This window comes from Alosa pseudoharengus, unplaced genomic scaffold (genome assembly GCF_046254945.1).
Source record: "Alosa pseudoharengus isolate Yale_2024_CS ecotype anadromous, Long Island Sound unplaced genomic scaffold, YU_APseudo_1.1 YU_APseudo_1.1_scf_2, whole genome shotgun sequence".
Taxonomy (NCBI): Eukaryota; Metazoa; Chordata; class Actinopteri; order Clupeiformes; family Clupeidae; genus Alosa; species Alosa pseudoharengus.
Genome location: NW_027468663.1, coordinates 45,407,301 through 45,428,868, shown reverse-complemented (window position 1 = coordinate 45,428,868; position 21,568 = coordinate 45,407,301). Strand labels below are relative to the sequence as shown.

General features: G+C 40.1%; 1 long non-coding RNA gene and 1 gene segment (V, D, J or C); both read right to left on the bottom strand.

Moving 5' to 3' along the window:
• Positions 1-1,845: 1,845 nt before the first annotated feature.
• On the bottom strand, positions 1,846-2,269 carry LOC143133542 (T cell receptor alpha variable 36/delta variable 7-like). The segment is given in 2 exon segments: positions 1,846-2,168; positions 2,263-2,269. Coding segments are annotated over 2 exon segments (330 nt in total).
• A 279-nt stretch (positions 2,270-2,548) lies between these two features.
• LOC143134647 (uncharacterized) lies at positions 2,549-5,433 on the bottom strand. The gene is made up of 2 exons (XR_012988702.1): positions 3,157-5,433; positions 2,549-3,079 (listed from the first exon to the last, which is right to left on the bottom strand). It is a non-coding gene; the product is annotated as an uncharacterized LOC143134647 (long non-coding RNA).
• Between the last annotated feature and the right edge of the window lie 16,135 nt (positions 5,434-21,568).

Below are 21,568 nucleotides of genomic sequence, written 5' to 3'. Positions count from 1 at the left end.
TTGATTGACATCAGAGCATTGGCAGGAAATGTCTTGAATGTCTTTGATGTCTGTTGGCATGAAAGACATAATGAACAAATACGTTTTTGTTCAGCTTCTTGCTGACTTTGTATCACTGGGTGACAACCCTCAGGGCACAGTAGTAGAGAGCTGTGTCTGCCAAAGTCATGCCATTAATAATGAGTTCAGTAGATGAGTGCTCCGTAGTAACATCAAACCGTTGGTCAGATTTATGTTCACCTGGCTCAGATCGAGCCCCTTTCCACAGTAAATACTGAGGAGCTTCATTTGGATGCTTTCTGTACCAGTAAAGCCTAATGTAATTGCTGCTGGCTCCAAATGTGCATTTCATTTTCACCGAATCCCCTTCATGGTGAGAGACCAACTCTTTCTCAGGATCAATTCTGTCAGCCATTATGTCTGAAATAGAAAATGCCGTGTGCAAAATGGATAATATCAAATAATTAGACCAAACATGTAATGATGCAATAATACAGAAAAAAATAAATATGTTTCTTACAGTAATTATTATTATTATTTCTTTAAGTTTACTTGACAACTTACCTGTAGACATAAAGAGGATCAGAAGAAGTGTTTTCTCCATATGATGGAACAAGTCAGAAATTCTCTCTCTCTCTCTCTCTCTCTCTCTCTTTCAGATGTGCTGCTTTGTGCATCTAAGAGGTTTTCTGCTCACTGGAAGCGAAACAAGCCACAGGAAGTGTTACTCTCAGTAAAAAAAAAACTCTCATAGCCTACAGCAATAAAATACCGCACAGCCATGGCTTGGGAGCCAAACAGTATTTAGTCAGTAAGGCTGTTCTTAAACATACTGGTCATTCCACCCAAGAATTAAGAGTTTTAAAGCAATATGGTATAGTTATTTTACCTTAACATTATAGCTTCAGACTCAGACCTAAAGAATACATCAGCACAGTTGTTTTCCCCTGAACTGATAAAAATGTGTTTTGCAAATTGTGGTACAGGCATGAAGTCAGACATACACAGTTGCTGTAAGTGTGACTTTTCTTTGGTTTCTACAGGGACACTTAACAACTCATTCTTGCATTTTGTTTTAAATGATTTTTATTATAATTGTTTGCTGTCACACTACATCATACTACATTGTTTATTGCATAAATGTTGCATGTGTGCTAATAAACCTGATACAGGCTTGAACTCATCTCTACCACACTGTCCTCAATCAGATAGGTCCCCTTATAAGCCATGGTTCCAACCAAGGTTTTTTTTTTATATATATAAAAAATGCCTTTGCAGTGACACTGGAACTCTTTGAAGTTCCAGGTCTAAGAAATGAATAAAAATGCCTTAATTTATTTAATATTTTGAAACCGCAGGGCACACTATGAACAGGCCTGATACCAATGTTTTCTATTTAACTGATATGTCGCAGGGCGCATCAAGCATAAATTAGTTGATTAATTAGTGTTTCTTGACAATTAGAGGAACATGACGGCCTAACTTTTGGTGGGCAGTTTTTTGCTGCATCTGCAGTAAAGTAAGAATAAAAATAAAGCATGCACATCCAAGTTTTAAAATGAAGGACTAACGCCAAAATGTTACAAAGTGAAAATACTATTGGGAGCTTCTCATTTTGCTATGACTTACAAGTAGACACTGACTCATGCAGAGGCTCGGTTACTTCAGAAACACAGGAATTAAAGAACTGACAACAACAAGACAATGTATGGAATAAGAACAGTATGCATTTATTAATGTCTTTAATCTCTGTGGTTACCACTTTGTGCACAGCTTTTGAAAGGAGAGAAGGCTAAGGTGTGATGCAGGAGAGTCCTCTCATGTCATGTCATGTGAGTTTTTGTACTACAGTGTGCCTGTTTCCTTCATTGTGGGCCTCATGGCACAGTAGTAGAGAGCAGAGTCTGTGCGTGTAGCAGATGAGATGTCCAGGAACATTTGATTTCTTTCCTCATTCATTCTCCCAGACAATCGAGTATCCTCCTCTGATGTCCCTGGCGTATCAGGACTGGTGATAAACAAGAGAAACTGAGGTGCTGATCTTGGGTACTGCCGATACCACTGTAGATAGTTTCCAGAGCTGTAGCTACAGGAGAGGGTTAAATCATCTCCCTCCACCTTGATAAGTTCAACACTGTTTGGAGTGATTTCTTTCCCATGGGTATTACCTGTACAGAAACACATATATGTAATATTTATGCAGCCTATTCTCTTATGACTATCTCTTATATTTGTTATGTTTCAGAATGATCAATAGCATACTCGTCATCATGGATACCATCATCATTTTTTGTTTACCTGAAAGGCCCATAAGTAATATGCCAAGAAAGAAGATCATTGTCGAGGTCTGCAGATCCAAGGCCAAAAATCCTCCTCACAGTGTTGGCATTGTGAAGACATCACAATCGTATCTTTCTAGCTCCTCCCTCTCATCAAACCAGAAAAGAATTTGCAAAAAGTTGAGCACCGGATCATTTATGACTGTAGTGTTCTTAATATTTGAAGTAAATCTTCTGTAAAATATATGAGGTGAGTAGACTTTCAGTAATATAAATTGCAATTAAGTTTTTATTGACCTGAATAGATGAAACAAGTAATAAAGCAGATGAGGTTAAAAAAAACATATCAGTTTTAAGCTTGTTTGGACCAATTGTCTACTTAAGGTGAACATGTCTTAATTTCCCATCTCTTTCACAGATGGACATTGTCAGTACTACTGGTTTGGGGGAAAGGTTTTTGTGTCATGATTTGATAGAGTCCTGTCACTGTGGGCCTCAGAGCACAGTAGTACACAGCAGAGTCAGACACTCGCAGATTATGGATGGTTAGAGGAAAAGTTTTTGTTGTTGTGTCAAGCGTGGTATTAAATCTTCCTTCAAAGTTTTTGTCAGTGTGGCCATCAAATGCAGTTTTCCGCAGCATGTATCTAGGAATCTGTTTGGTTTCTGCTGGTACCAGAAGAGATACTGTTGACCTGCTGCTGCAGTGGTGTCATACTGACAGCTGAGTGTCACCATGCTGCCCTCCAGACCCGTCTCATCTTTAGGTTGAGAAACAGAGTCCCCCTCTGCGGAGCACACTGTGAAGACAGAAATGTATTTTAACAAAAGTATATTAATATTTCTATACATATTATACCGTCTATAAGAATCTCACCACAGAAGCAGGCAGCTAAAATGAGAGATGTTTTGATCCAGTTGGTCATGGCTTGACTGTACTGAACTGAAATCCAACCAGCAGTGCAGCTCAGTGTAAAGTCTCCCTCTGTCTGCCCAAACTTCTGTACTGTATTGTGTCATGAGAACCTCAGATGCCTCTGGGTTTGCTATAGAATGATGCCCCCTTTCATTTGCAATGGGAACTGCATACACATAGTTGTTAAACAAGATGGTAGCAATGGAATTGAATGAAGAACAATTTGCCTTTATTGTTGTCTAACCATTAGAAATGACTAGAGTGCAAAGTACAAAAATACATAATCTTTCGTCTCACATCTCATGTTGTAAAGGTGAACTATATCATCTTTGTTGTGTAGTATGATAAAGGGTGAGGTTTTACTGAAGTGTTCAAAACACATGGTAGTTTGGTTATTTACAACCCTAACACAGAAAAAGTTGGGGCGTTCCATAAAATGCAAATATTCTGACTGATTACATCTATCCAATTGTGTGCAGATGTATATGTAGGGGTATTCATCAGTCTGTGTAAACCTGTGTGGACAAATTATGGAACAATATAATTATAATGCTTTTTAACATGAAGTTGCGAGATATTTGGGGAAATACTTTGCAAACAAGGGACAGAGCTGAAAAACAATATTGGATGGCCGTGGTCTTTTGGACCTCAGATGGCACTGCATTAAAACCAGACCTGTTTCTGTATGGCCTCAGGAAAACCTTCAATAACCATTGTCTGTGAGCACAGTTTGATACTCAATTCACAAATGCTAGTGTAAACTTTCCCATGCAAATGAAGAAATTGTATTTAGCAGGGCTTTGAATCAGAATTTTTCCCAATTGGTTCGGTTCAGACATAAACAGTATTTTGACGTTCCTGAACCCTCTATTGCAGAGTATACTGGACTCTATTGCACTCCCTCTATTGCAGAGTATACTGGACTCTCTGGGGTAATGGAGTCCCCATCAGTTATACCTATACAGATATAAATAATTAAATGTTGTTCATTATGTATTGCTAAATATAGAAAAAAAAATATGTTTACATAGATACATACCCACAAAAGCTGAAAATAATACCACTACCAGAGGAATCATATTAACACAGCCAGTGTCTCAGATGTGAAACCACCATAACTACCCTACAGAGGAAGTGCATAATAAGAGAATTAATGGGAGAATTATTCCAAAAATAATTCAGTGGAAATGCATGGATTCAGTTGCTTCCAGTAGCAGCAACTGGAATCCATGCATTTCCACTGAATCTGACCCCTTATCATACCTGTTCGTTCGTACTCGTCGCTCGACTTATCATGACTAAACAGATTTATTTGCATGGCTAGGCCGATGCCCAAGGCACCGCAACGAAAAACTGTTGGTAGCATTGGCTAACTAGCGCCAGATTTCTGAGTGCAGGGGACAAGCCGAGGTGAGCTATGAGACATACGTTCACACTCGGTATCATGTTTCAACACACTTTAGGTCAAAATCACACCGGAATTCTCCTTTAAGAAAGAGCATGGCTCAAAGTAAAGTAACTAGGGCTGAGACGATGTAATTGACTAGACAACATAAATTCGTCAAAGTGAATCATTTGTGTCAACTCGTCACAATGTAGATTTAATAATGCACCCGTGATGATCTACATCTCCACCCGTGATGATCTACATCTCCACAAAATGTTTTAGAGCGCATTTTGAGAGATGTATCTAGGGCAGGGCTGTAGGCCTACCTGTTGCACGTGCTACAAATCATTCTGTGCGATGGATGATTTACCAACGTTACGTCTGATACAGTTTTGCCTATTTCTATACATGCGTGAGACTGAGACGCTTGTTTGTTTGTTTGAAGTGCGTGTTTAGGGTGTGAGAGGTGGTAAATCGGTGTGCTTTGATTCCAGCTTGGTAGTTGTAGTCTATGCGATTAAAAAACATGTGTGTGTGTGAAGTATCCAAACAATGATAACACTTTCATTATGGCTGCTTTAGCCACAGACCTTCAGCTAAGCTACTGTACAGTGTGTCCAATTTAGAAGTGGCCACTTCATTCGCGCTTTCTGTGATTCACACAGCTGGGTGAAATGTATTACAACTTTTTGCCAAGAGGTGGCAGCTTAAGTCCGCTTGATACTGTAAGCCAGATGTTTTCAACCAGTGGTCCGAGGACATTGCTGGTGGTCCCTGACCATGGATTCAGTAGTTGCAATGTGGAAATCAGTATTTTTCCCACGAACAATAACGGACGCAGCTCTCAACTTGGCCCGTTAAAATGTGAATTTCATTTCATGAAGGCCCTTTTGGACATGTCAGTTATTTGTACCACTGATTAGATGTAAAACTGCATTTTGTTTTAGACTATTGGTATTTAATTTGTGCATTGACAATAAAGTTGAATATCATATGAACTAAAGATGACTGAAATCTTGCAAATGTAGAAGAAGAAACATTCACAAAAATCCATGGCATGACCTCTCTTCTTGAGCTGTTGAAAACTGCATGGGAATGACAGGGATTGTTTTGTAAATAAAATACATGTTTTAATTATCTTTTATAATTGTATAACCTCAGCCCACTGCTCTTGTCTTATAATATGATTATGACTCCCTCAGTTTTAAATGACAACTGCACTCATAAGGTATGCCTGCCTGTCTGTTCCTGTCATAGGTTTTTGTATGGGGATGTGTGTTTGTCATTCACTGTGGGCTGCAGGGCACAGTAGTAGAGGGCAGAGTCTGAGAGTTCAGCAGAGGAGAGATTCAGATAGACTTTCTCTTGAGTCATTCTTGCAGACAGACGGGGGTCTACGTTTGATATCAAGCCATTTGTATCAACAGTGTAAGTGGTTAGAAGATACTGGGGAGTTGAGTTTGGATGCTGTCGATACCACAGTAAATAGACTGAAACTGAAGAGGAGTAGCTGCATGAAAGGGTTAAATCAGATCCCTCCACATCAGACACCTCAGTCCTGTCTGGAGTAATCTCATCTCCATTAGCGAGTCCTGTCAGTGGAAACAAAGATTTTTTTATTCAGCTCAAGGGACTTACAGATACAAATTGCAGGGCCAGTCTCCTTTTATCAACTTAAGAGTGTAGGGCCTTACTCCAGGGCACAGCCATGGCAGTCAGGAATAAAAATCACAAAAGTACATAATGGTATGCATATAATACATTCACATATACAGTAATTACTGTGAACTGTATGCATGTCTAAATCATGAACAAGACATCTTACCTGCTCTGACCGTGAGGAGTAGCACTGAGTAGAGCAGCATAGTGAACTCAACAAGGCTCCAAACAAGACAAAGAGTGCAGCAGCTTGAGCTCCTTCAGCTCAGACTCTCCTCCTCCTCTGCTTCAGCAGGATCCTTCACATCACGTCTTCTCATGTTGGCCCCTCCTCTTCAATAGTTTAGTGACATACTGTAGGCACTGGGGTCTGCAGTCGCCTGACGGCTCTTTATTGTCATTAACACATTGGCATAAATGCATAAATGTATTCTACACAATTGGGAGGCTTTACTTTGCATAAAATGCTAAATTATTACATTCTGACTCTAATTATGTGCATTTGCCAGTTTTCATGGTTTCTAATTACAAATTAAAAAGTGTCTCAGTGTTTCAAGCCATTGGTCAGATGAAGCCCCTTTCCTCATTATGTTCATTTGTTTGCTGTAACTGCTGCGACTAGTGACCTCAAATGAGCTTTTTATTTCCACATCTTCTCATAATCAATTCTTTCAGCAATTATGACTCAAATTAAAAATGTTAGTTTAGAGCTTATCTGACATATTATCAACAGAGGACATAGCTGTAGCTGTCCAGCAGTTAAAAGCAGTACTGCCACAGCTGAGGGCCAGTGATGGCAAGCAGATGTAGGAGGACTCTTCTCATTTCAATCTGTCACAGACTGCTCATCCCACCCAAGACACAGGACTGAACACAGCAATCAATTTGAATTGTGCCTCGATCTTATTATACCTATTGTAAGCAATTTTGATAATATAGAGGAATGCATTTTCTAATCTAAATAATTATTGATGAATCATCATGTTTTTAAGATTTTTTGAAATCTATTTGAATAGTGCTGTGCACGGATAGAGTTGAGAGGTGATGTCAGACAGTTTTTGCATGAATGGTGTAAGTGCAGCTGTCACTGTGGGCCTCAGAGCACAGTAGTACACAGCAGAGTCAGACACCTGCAAATTCTGGATCATCAGATGAACAGTTTTTCCATCAGTTTTGAGTGTAGCATTGAATCTTTCCCTGAAGTGATCATCATAGTTATCTCCATTATTACTTTTCTGTAGCATGTATCTGGGGAATCCGTTTGGTTTCTGCTGGTACCAGAAGAGATACTGGCTAAGTGCTGAGGCTTTGGTGTCATACTGACAGCTGAGGGTCACCATGCTGCCCTCCAGACCCGTCTCATCTGTAGGTTGAGTAACGGAGTCCGCCTTTACAGAGCACACTGTGAAGACAAAGATTTAATTCATGTTCATAGAATCATAATTTGAGTTATTTTCCAATGTAAAACATCATCTTACAAGAGAAATAGGCAACACAAATCAGCAATGTCTTCATGCACTGGATCATGGCTGAAGATTATAATCTATCCAAAACCAATCCAATTTAGTCCTGCTCTTCTGTGTCAGATATGCAGCCTAAAGTCTCTGTCCCTCTGTCTCTGATTTTCATTGACATGTTCTGGCACATGTTGAGATGCATTTGAGCAGGAGAGCAGCCCTAAACTCCCCCATTGGAACTTGATTCAGTGTCCCCTGGTGGTTAGAATTTGAACTGTACACACACTCAGATTATGACATTTGGTTGTTTGTCAATAAAGTAAGTAAGTATAAGTATATATACTCTCTTGATCCCGTGAGGGAAATTTGGTCTCTGCATTTATTTCAATCCGCGAATTAGTGAAACACACTCAGCACACAGTGAACACACAGTGAGGTGAAGCACACACTAATCCCGGCTCAGTGAGCTGCCTGCATCAACAGCGGCGCTCGAGGAGCAGTCAGGGTTGCCAACTTTGGGTGTTTGGCTGGAGTGAGATTTTGTGAAGTCATAGATAGTGTATGTGCGTTGAATTTTTCCCTAAACCTAATTTAAAAAATGTCTGTTCCCTCACTCTTTTGCTATGTATAATCACTGATTTAGGCCTATGTAAAAAAAAACTAATAGAATGGAAAAGTTTCTTAAAAATGTACAATTAATTTATTGATTGCACTTGAAAACAACCAGTGTTTTTACCCTGAGGCATGGGAGGATTATGAGCCTCAGACATTAAACCACAGACATGAAAAGGGCCGCCCTGCAGTGTTCGAATTACCCCCGTCGTTTCCGGGGGGGCCCACTTGGGGGGGGGGGGGGGGGGGGGGGAATTCAGCCTAATAACAAAGGCTATTGTCAAAAATGAATCTGAGCAGAGCTAATTGTCAAATATTTTACGTGCACAACTGAACATCGCACAACTGAAAAAACTGAAAGTTAACACAAAACAGCTGTCTTTATCACATCTCGGCTAAGCCTACTGGAGATAGTCCCAAAGTGTAGCCTGGCGGGCCATCCTATATCATTGACATGTATAGTCTGGCATCGAATCATTCACCTCGCTTAATCCAAGGGGCGGGCAGAGAATTGTCTTTCAAACTGCCTAGGCATGCAATAGGCCAGCTACGACCATATCCGTATCCGGTCGGCAAAACAGCAAATACATCCTTCTTCGAAAGGAATGACTTAAGTGCATTGTGTTGATCTACTTTCAAAGAAAAGCACAAGTCCAACTCCTCCAAAGTTGACGCCAACGCCGATTCAAACAACCGCTCTTCGTTCGCCATAGCCACCTTTCTTGTTGTTCACCGTCGCAGGACTGTCGTTATCCTGTTAAACCCGCCTTAAGACTCTCTAACGAAATAGAGCGCTGTGATTGGAGAACATCCACGGTGTTAAGCCAATAGAAATTCCTATGGTTCGATACTAGACGTACAGGCTGAGCAAATTAATTTGCTGCCGCTAGGGTGCGTCTAGATTTCTAGGCTACCGACATAGTAGGCCTAGGTTAGGCTACTTTCACTTTCTAGAGTGTGCATTCATTAGCCTACGTAAAAGATGCTTCATACCAAAACAACGATCAAACATTATCAAAAGTATCATAACGTGTCGTCACAAAGACTTACTCCAATTAGAAAATCGAAACCAAAATCATGTAATTGTAAGTGTTCTCTCATTGACACCTGTAGGCCTATAAGGAAAATGCTATTTAAGTTTGTAAAATGTACCCCCCCCCCCCCCCAACTGAATTAGTCCCCCTATGTGAAGCATTGAAGGGGGGAATTTACCCCCATTTTGAAAAATGAATTTTAAGGCGTGGATTAAACTAGCTTCATGTGTTCCACTGAACATTATAATAAGTGGGTTCACAATGTGTGGGGCTGTGCCAAACCTGACCATAAGGCTACTTTGGCTAGAGTTCAAAGTAAAAATGTATTGAGACAAGGAAACATCCCATCAGGGTTATTTCATATACTAGCCTATAATATACAAACCATAACTCATAAAAAACGGTTAATTAACTAAGTGCATGCTGGTCAGATAGGCTATGCCTATAGACCCCTCTTGAAAGACCCAAAGTGCCAGTCAGATATACCTTGAGTCTCACATTTTTAAAGTCTCAATGTGTCCATTAGTTTACACAGAATTCACTAGAAGTCATTATTTAAGGGGTTATTTTTTTTTTGGGGGGGGGGGGGGCATGCCTCCGGACCCCCCTAGCCTTCCTGTGTGTGACACTGGGCTAAGCCCCCAATGTTTCAAATGTCTGGCTCCGCCCCTGGGGGGGTATACACACGCACACACACAGGCACGCACATACTATGGGTATCGGCAATTATAAAAGCCGATACATAACTACAAATTCAGTAGGATTAAAGGAAAACCGAATATTCATCATCATTTAGGCTGGATTTCCAGTATTGGCGTTACATAGTTTGTCCACCAGATGGCGAATCATTGCAGCGAGACACAAGTTTGTCTAAAGTGGGTTGGAAAAACAATGGACGCTTCCTACAAGGACAACACTAGTTTACCGCAGAGAATGTCTAATAAAGATAGGATGATTTTCACATGAAATGTAATTCCCATTTCTTCTTGAAGCCGAAATAAATCTGAGAATGTTTATTGGACCCGCTTGGTTATTACTGCAGGTTGGCTACGTAATCTTATGATATCAATAGCCTAGGACCTAGGTAAAATAATGTTACCGTTAGCATTGGTTGAGTGATGGAGGCCAATTTGATTGCATTTGTAGAAAACTGTTAATGCGGTTATACCAAGCAAATTGATAACAGCACTGTAATTGTATCTTTCGACTGTCATCTCCTTCTTATCTGACCATATAGGCTACTAACAGGAGCTAAGTGAGTTAGCCACAACGTTCCCTAACGCGATGGTTTTCTAATGGAAAATATACCTGAAAGATATAACCTGTCTATGGCGTAAACACCGGGCTGGGATATTTCTGCTTGCTAAATAAGTTTTTCTGCTGTTGATTTGCTCACAACCCTTGGTGGCCCTGTCAGTGCTTTGTAAAGTGTTGCATTAAGACCACAAAAAGTCTCAAAAAGCATCTGAGCTAACTTTCCCAAACACCCAGCTACTTCAATCCTCTATTTTCAACGGTGTTTCAAGTAAGGAAGAGCATGGCTCAAAGTAAAGTAAACTAGGGCTGAGACGACATAATTGACTACATAAATTCGTCAAAGAGAAATTTGTGTCAACCGCAATGTAGATTTATTAACGCACCTGTTCAATTTAAACCAAATCTCAATTTAAACCAAATATTTTAGAGCGCACTTTCAGAGAAGTATCCAGGGCAGGGCTGTACACATAATCGTAATATTATTTGTTGCACATGCTACAAAAATCATTCTGTGCAATGGATGATTTACCAACGTTACACCGGTCCGATACAGTTTTGCCTATGGCTATACATGCATGAGACTGAGACGCCTGTTTATCTGTTTGACGTGCGCGCAGGGTGTGAGAGGGGAATCGATGTGCTTTGATTCCAGCTTGGTAGTAGTAGTCTGTGCGATTAAAAAACACGTGTGTGTGAAGTATCCAAACAATGATAACACTTTCATTATGGCTGCTTTAGCCACAGACCTTCAGCTACTGTAGGGTCCCATTTAGAAGTGGCTACTTCACGGTTTTGTCATAACTCCCTCTATGCATTTTTGCATTTAGAATAGCCAGAGCATGGATATCTCAATGGCAAAATGAAACAATATCGGGCGCCTACCATGGACTAGGCTGGGTGAACCCAGCCTGATCTGCCAGTGATTTCTTTTTTCGATTTCTTAAAAGATTGAACTTGATCTGGTGAAAGCCAGACTGGCCATGGACCTCACAGTTGACAAAATGCAAGGGAATATGAATCAGCCTATATTTGCACGAACAATAACGGACAACAGCTCTTTAACTTGGCCCGTTAAAATGTGTATGAACAGTCTAGCAACACATTTCATGAAGGCCCTGTCAGTTATTTGCACCACTGGTTAGATGTAAAACTGCATTTCGTTTCAGACTACTGGTATTTAATTTGTAAATTGACAATAAAGTATCATATATACTAAAGATGAACTAAAGTCTTGCATATGTAGAAGAAGAAACATTCACAAAAAATCCATGGCATGACCTTTCTTCTTGATAGCTGTTGAAAACTGCATGGAACTGACAGAGATTGTTTTGTTTATTAATAAATAAATATATAAATAAATACATAAATAAAAATAAAACATTACGCTGATACCTTCTGCTTTTCCCAAATACAATGTAGCCTAAAGGTGTACATGACCTTTCATCAATCCAGTTGTAATGGATGAACTGTGATGAACTGCCCTACTTGTTATTGTTTAGAGATGTTAAAGGTTTTATAACAATGCTACAACTTTTTTGGCTAGTGCTACAAATCTATTCACCTTTACAGTGCCAGTAGGCTACTTTCTGTTCCGCACACACACACACACGCGCATGCCAAACAACACAAAAGTTTCAAGAGTGGGGGATAGAGTAGTAGAAGATGGAGACAAATTGATTAGTGCGATTTATTTTCTCGGAACGGATGTACAGGACTGAGCGGCGGTCATATTTTGTACCGCTATGCGGTACATCTAGTATTAGTATTAGTATTTATTTCAACTCTTAGTCTGGTTTATTTTATCATATAGGTTTAGTATTTTTTTTTTTCTTTTTCGCATGCCCAAATTTCCGTCAATGAGTCCCGGGACACTGAAAGACCGGGGTACACGAAACTTGGTGGGCATGTAACCCCACATGGATAGCATGGAACCATGGTTTTTCGTTTTGATCTGTAGCCCCCCCCGCTGGACTGGACCCCCCGAAAGGAGGGTAGGGCAGACACAGTTTTCTGTGAATATCTCGAAAACCGTAGGGTTTAGGAGGACCTTTTTTTTTTTGTATGTTGATCTCAAGGGGCCATGTCAACCCATTCCATAACCACTCATTTAATGTATAGCGCCACCTAGTTAAACACAAAAAAGTAAAATGAGGTGTTGTAATTGAAGGTATCTGTGACCTAACATAGTCAAAACTGCACGAAATTGGAAGTGTAGGATCATTATGACAGCCTCTGTATGCACGCCAAATTTTGTGGAATTACGTTCATGGGGGGCCACACAATAAATTAATTTATGTTACTATACACCAACTGGCCTGTAGGTGGCCGGAGACAGTTTTCTGTGAATATCTCGAGAACCGTAGGGCCTAGGAGGTCCACCTTTTTTTATGTATGTTGGTCTTAAGGGGGCATGTCAACCCATCCCATTACCACTTATTTCATGTATAGCGCCAACTAGTTAAAAATTAAAAAGCAAAAAATTAGGTGTTTTCATCACAATATCTCTGGCTGACAAGGTCAAAACTGCACGAAATTAAAAGTGTAGGATCATTATGACACCCTCCGAATGCATGCCAAGTTTTGTGTACTTTCGTTCATGGGGGGCCTTACAATAAAATAATTTATGTGTACATTTAGTGACGTACACCAACAAGGATTCCCGGGACACTGAAAGACCGGGGTACACAAAACTCGGTGGGCATGTACCCCCACATGGATAACATGGAACCGTGATTTTTCGTTTTGATCTGTAGCCACCCCCGCTGGACTGGACCCCCCAAAAGGAGGGTAGGGCAGACACAGTTCTCTGTGAATATCTTGAGAACTGTAGGGCCTAGGATGACCATTTTTTTCCGTATGTTTGCCTCCAGGTCATGTTAACCCATTTCATGTGCACACATGTGCACAAACAGATACACACACACACACATACATTCACAGTAATCATACGTATGACACATACTCACACAGTAGACATATGTACGCTTGCATGCACAGGCACATACGCAGGCACACACACAAGCACGCACACACACACACACCCACACACACACACACACATCCACACACATAACATAAACATAACACAAACAATCAAGAATTTCTCAGAATTATGAACAGGCAAGATGGAGGTGGGGTTGTATAAAATTAATTTTACATGTGAAATCTATGAACTAATCATGTTTTGGTACTTGTTGTCTAGCAGATACCAGTGAGAATTGAGTGTGGATAATGCAATTTAGTGAGACAGTTAGAATCATATAGGCCTTTCAGCGTGATTTCTTTTTGTGGAAAAAATGTGCTGGACTGGGCGGCGGTCATATTTTGTACCGCTCTGCGGTAGATCTAGTTGTGTTAAGTGCAGGCATGTTATGATTTCCTTAACAAAAAAAAAAAAAAAAAAAAAAAAATTTCAGCTCTATATTTCAGTCGTTCAGCTCTGAGAGACAAATAAACAAATCTATTGAACAATAGTGTTGAAATGTCGCCCCACCCTGGTTCCCAGTGATATTGCAGTGCAAGTGCAGCTGTGTTCTCTGGCATGTGAAATACAGTCAAATGCATTTTGTGACAATGTGAGATACAATTGGACAAAATAAACATTGTTTTTTGGTATGACCAGTAAACATGGACTGTTGCAGAGGTTCAGTAAACACAGGGGTAAAATAATCAATTTGATGGATAATAAACATGAATAGACATGTACAGTATGTATTAATGAATCACTTCCTGCAGACCTTTTGATTGGGAAGTAAGATAGAACATTTTATGTCATGTCATGTAAGTTCTTGTACAACAGCTTTCCTGTTTCCTTCACTGTGGGCCTCACGGCACAGTAGTATAGAGCAGAGTCTGAGAGTTTAGCAGATGAGATGTCCAGGAACATTCGACTTTTCTCCTTATTCATTCTCCCAGACAATTGAGGATCTTCTGATGTGTCTGGCTTATCTGTACTAATAATAAACAAGATAAACTGAGGTGCTGATCTTGGGTGCTGTTGATACCAATAGAAATAGTCTCCAGAGCTGTAACTGATGTTGCAGGAGAGGGTTAAATCATGTCCCTCAACCATGTTGAGTTCAACACGGTTTGGAATGATTTTGTTCCCATGTATGTTACCTGAAAAGAGATGGTACAGTATGATATATTTATATCTGTTGTTATGTCTCTTTTTCCGTTATTTGATAGAAGTGTTATAAATTCTGAAAAATCCTAATGACCGACAGCACACTACAATGGTTACAATGTGTTTACCTGAAAGGTCCATAAGTAATATGGCCAGAAAGAAAATCATTTTGGAGGTTTGCTACTGTGAGGTCTTCTAAAGTAACACAATTTGAATGTCAGTCCTGTGAAGATGTTCACCATGGGTAGGCAATGTGAAGTCATCATGATCTTCTATTTCTAGCTCCTCCCTCATGGCTCTAATAAAACAGACTTAAAGACTTTGTGAAAACCTTACTGATACAGTTCCACATAGTATCTGAGATGTTTTTTCAGTAAATATTCTCTAAACTTATGAAAGATGTTTCCTTGTGAATTTGAGCAAAGTGCTTCATTAGTCTGAACATCTGAATAGGTCATGCTTCATGATAGGTAATGTTTGACAACCTGTTATTTGGATGTATGCTATTTATTCAGTATCTACAATGTGGGAATAGTTTTATTGTAAGACGTTATACTGTATAATGTAAATATAACTCATTTGATTGTCCTTCTGTAATCTTGGTTGACTAAACTTATTATGACCGCCGCACAGCGAAGCGGCGGTCATATAGGTTTAGTCAGATTTTTTATTTATTTATTTTATTTTTTCACATGGCCAAATTTCCGTCAAGGATTCCCGGGACACTGAAAGACCGGGATACACGAAACTTGGTAGGCATTTAACCCCACATGGATAGCATGGAACTATCATTTTTCATTTTGATCTGTAGCCCCCCCTGCTGGACTGGACCCCCCGAAAGGAGGGTAGGGCGGACACAGTTTTCTGTGAATATCTCGAGAACCGTAGGGTTTAGGAAGACCACCTTTTTTTTGTACGTTGATCCTAAGGGGCCATGTCAACCCATTCCAGAACCACTCATTTCATGTATAGCGTCACCTAGTTAACAACGAAAAAGTAAAAATGAGGTGTTCTGTATCAGGTATCTGTGACCTAACATGGTCAAAACTCCACGAAATTGGAAGTGTAGGATCATTATGACACCCTCTGAATGCACGCAATGTTTCGTGGAGTTCTGTTCATGGGAGGCCATACAATAAATCAATTTATGTTACTGTACACCAACTGGCCTTTAGGTGGCCGGACACAGTTTTCTGTGAATATCTCGAGAACCATAGGGCCTAGGAGGACAGCCTTTTTTTTGTATGTTGGTCTTAAGGGGCCATGTCAACCCATCCCATTACCACTCATTTCATGTATAGCGTCACCTAAAAATTAAAAATCAAAAACTTAGGTGTTGTAATCATAATATCTCTGGCTGACATGGTCAAAACTGCACGAAATTGAAAGTGTAGGATCTGAATGCATGCCAAGTTTCATGGACTTTCGTTCATGGGGGGCCATACAATAAATTAATTTATGTGTACATTTAGTGACCGTACACCAACAGAGTTTTCTGTGAATATCTTGAGAACCGTAGGGCCTAGGATGACCAATGTTTTGCGTATGTTTGCCCCCAGGGGTCATGTTAACCCATTCCATATGCACACATGTGCATAAACAGATATTCACACACACACATACATTCACAGTAATCATACGTATGACACATACATACACAGTAGACATATGTACACATGCATGCACATGCACATACACATGAAAACACAGGCACACCCACAAGCACATGCACACACACACACACACACACACGCACGCACGCACGCACGCACGCACGCACGCACGCACACGCACGCACGCACACACACACACACACACACACACACAAACATAAACACGTACACACACTTCACCTTCCTCACCAGACTGGAGGAATTGCGAGACCAAGAGAGATTTTCTGTGATGTGGACCTCAAGGAACTTAAAGCTAGACACATGTTTTCACTTGCTGATGTGGAGTGGGGTGTGCCTTGCTCTTGGTTCTCCTGAAGTCCACAATGATCTCCTTGGTCTTCTGGGTGTTGAGTGCCAGGTTATTGTTTTTACACCACATAGCTAGGTACTGAACCTCATCCCTATATGCTGTTTCATCCTCCTCTCTGATCAGGCCCACCACTGTGGTGTCATCTGCAAACTTGATTATAGCATTGGAGCCATAAACAGACGTGTAGTCGTGTGTGAAGAGGGAGAGCAGAGGGCTCAACACACAGCCCTGCGGCACACCAGTGTTCAGGGTGATAGTGGAGGAGGAGAGACCTCCTAATTTAACAGTCTGATCAACTCCGATTATTAGCTTTTTTCGTAAACTGTTATCTGTTAACAGTATAAAGAGTAGAGTGTGCTAATTTAGCCGAGGAGATGTCCAGAAACATTTGATCCTTATTCACTCTCACAGAGAACTGAGGATCCACAATAATAAATGGGATGAATAACCGAATGAATGAATTGATCACACATGTTAATGATCGTATGAGTTATTTTTTGCATGGAATTTTTTGGGGAAATAAATATGAAAATACTAGCCTGGCGAGCCAGACCCACATTAAAATGTAGGGTCTGGGCACTCACCGTTCGCAGTGCTCAGTCCGAGGGGCGAGATAATCAGTTGTCTTTCAAATTCCCTCTGCACGCAATAGGACTCAATAGGATATTTTTTTTCAAGTAGCAGGGAATTCAAGCCAAACCGTTGCAACTCTGCCATCAATCATTATGTTAAGCCCACCAAACGACTCTATACACGATTTCAATGCCTGATTAAGTTTCGATTTCTGGAGCTCACAAGTCAACGGAGAGTTGCTAGACTAGCCCTGGCAGCAAATTTAATTTGTTGCCGCTAGGGGCGCGGCTAGATTTCTAGGCTATGAAAATACACCTTGTTTATAAAATGGCACTGCTCTGGCCTGCTAGACAGAGAGATAGATGAAGCAATGCCTTTTCAAGTCATTAAAAAATATACAAACAAATAAACAAATGTAAGCCCCATTCTGAAATGTTGTATTCCTGTTTTGTATATCTATGCATAAATACAGAGTAAAGACTGAAGAAACTGTAGTAGAGGATAAAACAAGGCACCACGCTTGAGAGTCCTCTCCACTAGATGGCATTCTAATCTCATATAACAACCTCATATAATTCAAGGTGTTTTGTTTCATGATGTCTTTCTTCAGGAAGAGTAAACAGTGGCCACTGCTCAGTGTAATATTGACAGGGAGATCTGCAGCTAGAGTTAAATTGGTGAATCTGGCCAGGTAATGACATGGCATGACATTATAATGTAGCCCACTGACATAGAAGTCATAATTAGATGATAGGATTGCCACTGGTGTTAATGATTAGATTAGATTAGATTAGATTAGATTAGATTACATTCAATTTTATTGTCATTTAGCAGAGTATAGGTACAGAGCCAATGAAATGCAGTTGACATCCAACCAGAAGTGCAAAGAAGCATTAAATACCAAGTGTAGGTAGAGTGGATAAAGTTGGATAAATACAGGTTTTCCAGATGACATGACTACAAAGATAAATAGAATATGTTGAGTATAAATAGACATTCTATATAACCAGAGGCGGACAGAGTACACAGCTTCATTATGATAGCAATAAATGTATGGTTAAATTTATAATAATTTAACTTCAAGACTACTTTTAGTTAGCCATGTAACCCTTCATGGTTTTAAACAAAGACCCCATCCCCTCCCCCAATGGAATGCTAATGTGCTGGTTTAAGGCCTATCACTTACACAAGACAAAGGATGCTACCTTGATATAATGTATCCATGTATCATGAAATGTAAATGTATTCATGTCTGGTATCATTTTGATAGTCTCATTACAAGGATTGTAATGATGTGATTGTGAGAATGTTTGGAACATTCTATAAGTGATATTTCTGATATATAAGATATCTCTCCTCATGCTATTCATATAGGTGTGAAGTGGGTGTGAGTAGGTGTGTCTGATACCAAGTGAAGAGCCAACCAAGTGGGATTGTTCTTGGCGCCATTTTGTTCTTTGTTTAAAACATTTAAAAGTAACTAAACTGCAATGTTTGTCAGATCAGATTTTCTAGACTTGGACTAAGGATGTAGCGGAAGAGAGGATAAGTTGGCTACAGGCCAACCTAGGCCTCAGGCCTGGGCTAGGCCTACATAGACCATAGATTTTTTTTGTACTCTCTCTCAGCTTGTAACATAATAAACCTGATTCCTGAGTTTTTCCTGAAGTTCGCCAGTCTAAGATCAATATTAAGTAATTATTCACCACAATTACTTTCAATTACTTGAGTAAAAGTACAGATACCCTTTGCTAAATTTTACTCAAGTACAAGTAAAAGTACAAGTCAGATGTCTACTTAAGTAAAAGTACTGAAGTACTTGTTTTTAAAAGTACCTGAGTATCAAGAGTACAAGAGTAGCCTACATTTTGTAAATATTGCATTACTACTGCCACAGCGCTTACATTTATGTACAGAAACGTCCTACATGGAGTTATGAAAAATGTTAATGTTAATACCTTGGAGAATGTAAAAGGAATTGAAAGTAAAATCAAGTCATTTTCATCTTTTTACCATGTTGCCAGGCATGGGCAATATTTTTCTAATACATGTATTTAAATACGTATTTCGTCGGCGCACAAGACAGTATTAGCGTTCTCCCGCGCAGGGCATCCTGGGATATGAGAGCGAACATTTGGGGGGTTTATGTCTGTATTTCTCCTTAGTTTTGAGTGTAATGTTAGCGTCTTTGTTGTAACATTTCCCTTTTAGTTTCCCCTCATGTGTGTTCCTTTTGGTGTGGGGGGCTGGACCTCCCCTGTTGGTGTAGTGTGTGTGTCTTCTTGACCTGCCCTGTGTGCATTGTGATCTGTGTCTGTGTCCCTGCTCTCGTTCTCAGCTAATAAACCTTTTGATTGGACAACTGTGTGTGTCGCTATCAAATCGTTACAATATATATATAAACTGTAAGTGTGAAGTGTAAATCAGGTTTCTAGGCCAAGTATACTTGTGTATACAAGGAATTATTTGGTCTCTGCATTTATCCCATCTGTGAATTAGTGAACACACAGAGCACACAGTGAATACACAGTGAGGTGAAGCACACACTAACCCGAAGCAGTGAGCTGCCTTGCTACAGCAGCGTTCGGGGAGCAGTGAGGGGTTCAGCCGTTCCCACTGGTCGGGGATCGAACCGGCAACCATTCGGATCCAAGCCCGAAGCCCTAACCCGTAGGCCACAACTGCCTCACAACCACAACCTTTCAAAGTTTCCAATACTTTGGTTTGTCTGTAGAAACCCTCACCACACTACCACAGAAGTGTAATTATATTTTTAGCATTTTTAGTGGTGTAAAATAGCGATGTAGCACCCTGCCCAGTTAGTATCACTGTAAGCCCATTCAGTGATAATACAAATAAATGGTCTTGCTCAAAACGCCACCACAGAACATAATTTTGCTCTCAATCAAAAGTATGAAGTTGTTAACTACCGTAGACAGACCCTAGGTTGTTTTCACTCTGGAGTTACAACTATTATTTAACTAATACAAAATAGTGTACCATTATTGTAAAGTGTTACCAGTTTAATGATATGGGTCTTTCTATACTCATCAGTTCTCTGGCAAATAAATAATAAATTCAGTGGATAAGCCACATTTGTATCATTGCAACTTTCAGGTGTCTCTTGACTAAGTTTTTGTATGAGAGCTGAGTCTGCAGCTGTCACTGTGGGCCTCAGAGCACAGTAGTACACGGCAGAGTCAGACACTTGCAGATCCTGGATGGTCAGATTAACAGTTTTTGTGTCTGTGTTGAGTGTAGCATTGAATCTCCTTTTAAAATCTGGGTCATTCTCTTGACTAACAGACGTTTTCAGTAGAATATATTTTGGGAATCCGTTTGGTTTCTGCTGGTACCAGAAGAGATACTGACTAAGAGCTGAGGCTTCGGTCTCATACTGACAGCTGAGTGTCACCATGATGCCCTCCAGACCCATCTCATCTTTAGGTTGAGTAACGAAGTCCCCCTTTGCAGAGCACACTGGGAAGACAACAGAGCCACATGAAATACTAATAAAAAAAAATACAGAAATTGTGAGAAACATTATATACCACATTTTAGGATATCTCTTACCACTGAAATAAGCAGCTAGAATGAATGTCCTGATGCAATATTCCATGGTTGAACTGTGGTTACTACCAGTGACAATGCAGCTCACTTTGGACTCTCTCTGTCTCCTTCAGTTCTTATATCACATTCTGACACACACATGTGGTGCATTGGAGCTTCAGTTCATTCTGCAGGTTTTGACATTACATTTGCGCCCCCCGCAGTTCACAATGAGAACAGCACAAAGTACAGAGTGACAAGCCTTAGGGCTCTAGTTTGGCGATCAGAAACAGATGGGCAGAGAGCGTAAAGATTATAGACATTAAAGGTGTGGCCAGTCCACATTCACTAATTTAATGGCACTATTAGGCCTATATGATCATACGTAGAGCGCTTGGTGCAAAAAGGTTGTTCTTAAGTTTCTTAATCAGTCATGGGTGTGTTTTGGGTGTAACATCCTTTAAACCAATGACAATGACATCAGTATTTTGATAGTCAGCGGTTTATTTGAAGGAATCTGCTTGCACGCAAGACCGTATTCAGGTATTCCACTAAACCATGCTTTACTAACACCTGTTTGTGACTAGCAGAGTATAGCCTATACATGCATCTGCACTTGTCGTTTATTTGAATTCATAGGCAAGTGAAACTAACTTCACCGTTGTCTCATATAGTCAAAGACAAAACAGTTCAACACAGTTAATTACTTTCACTAAATCCTAAGGATATTTATCCT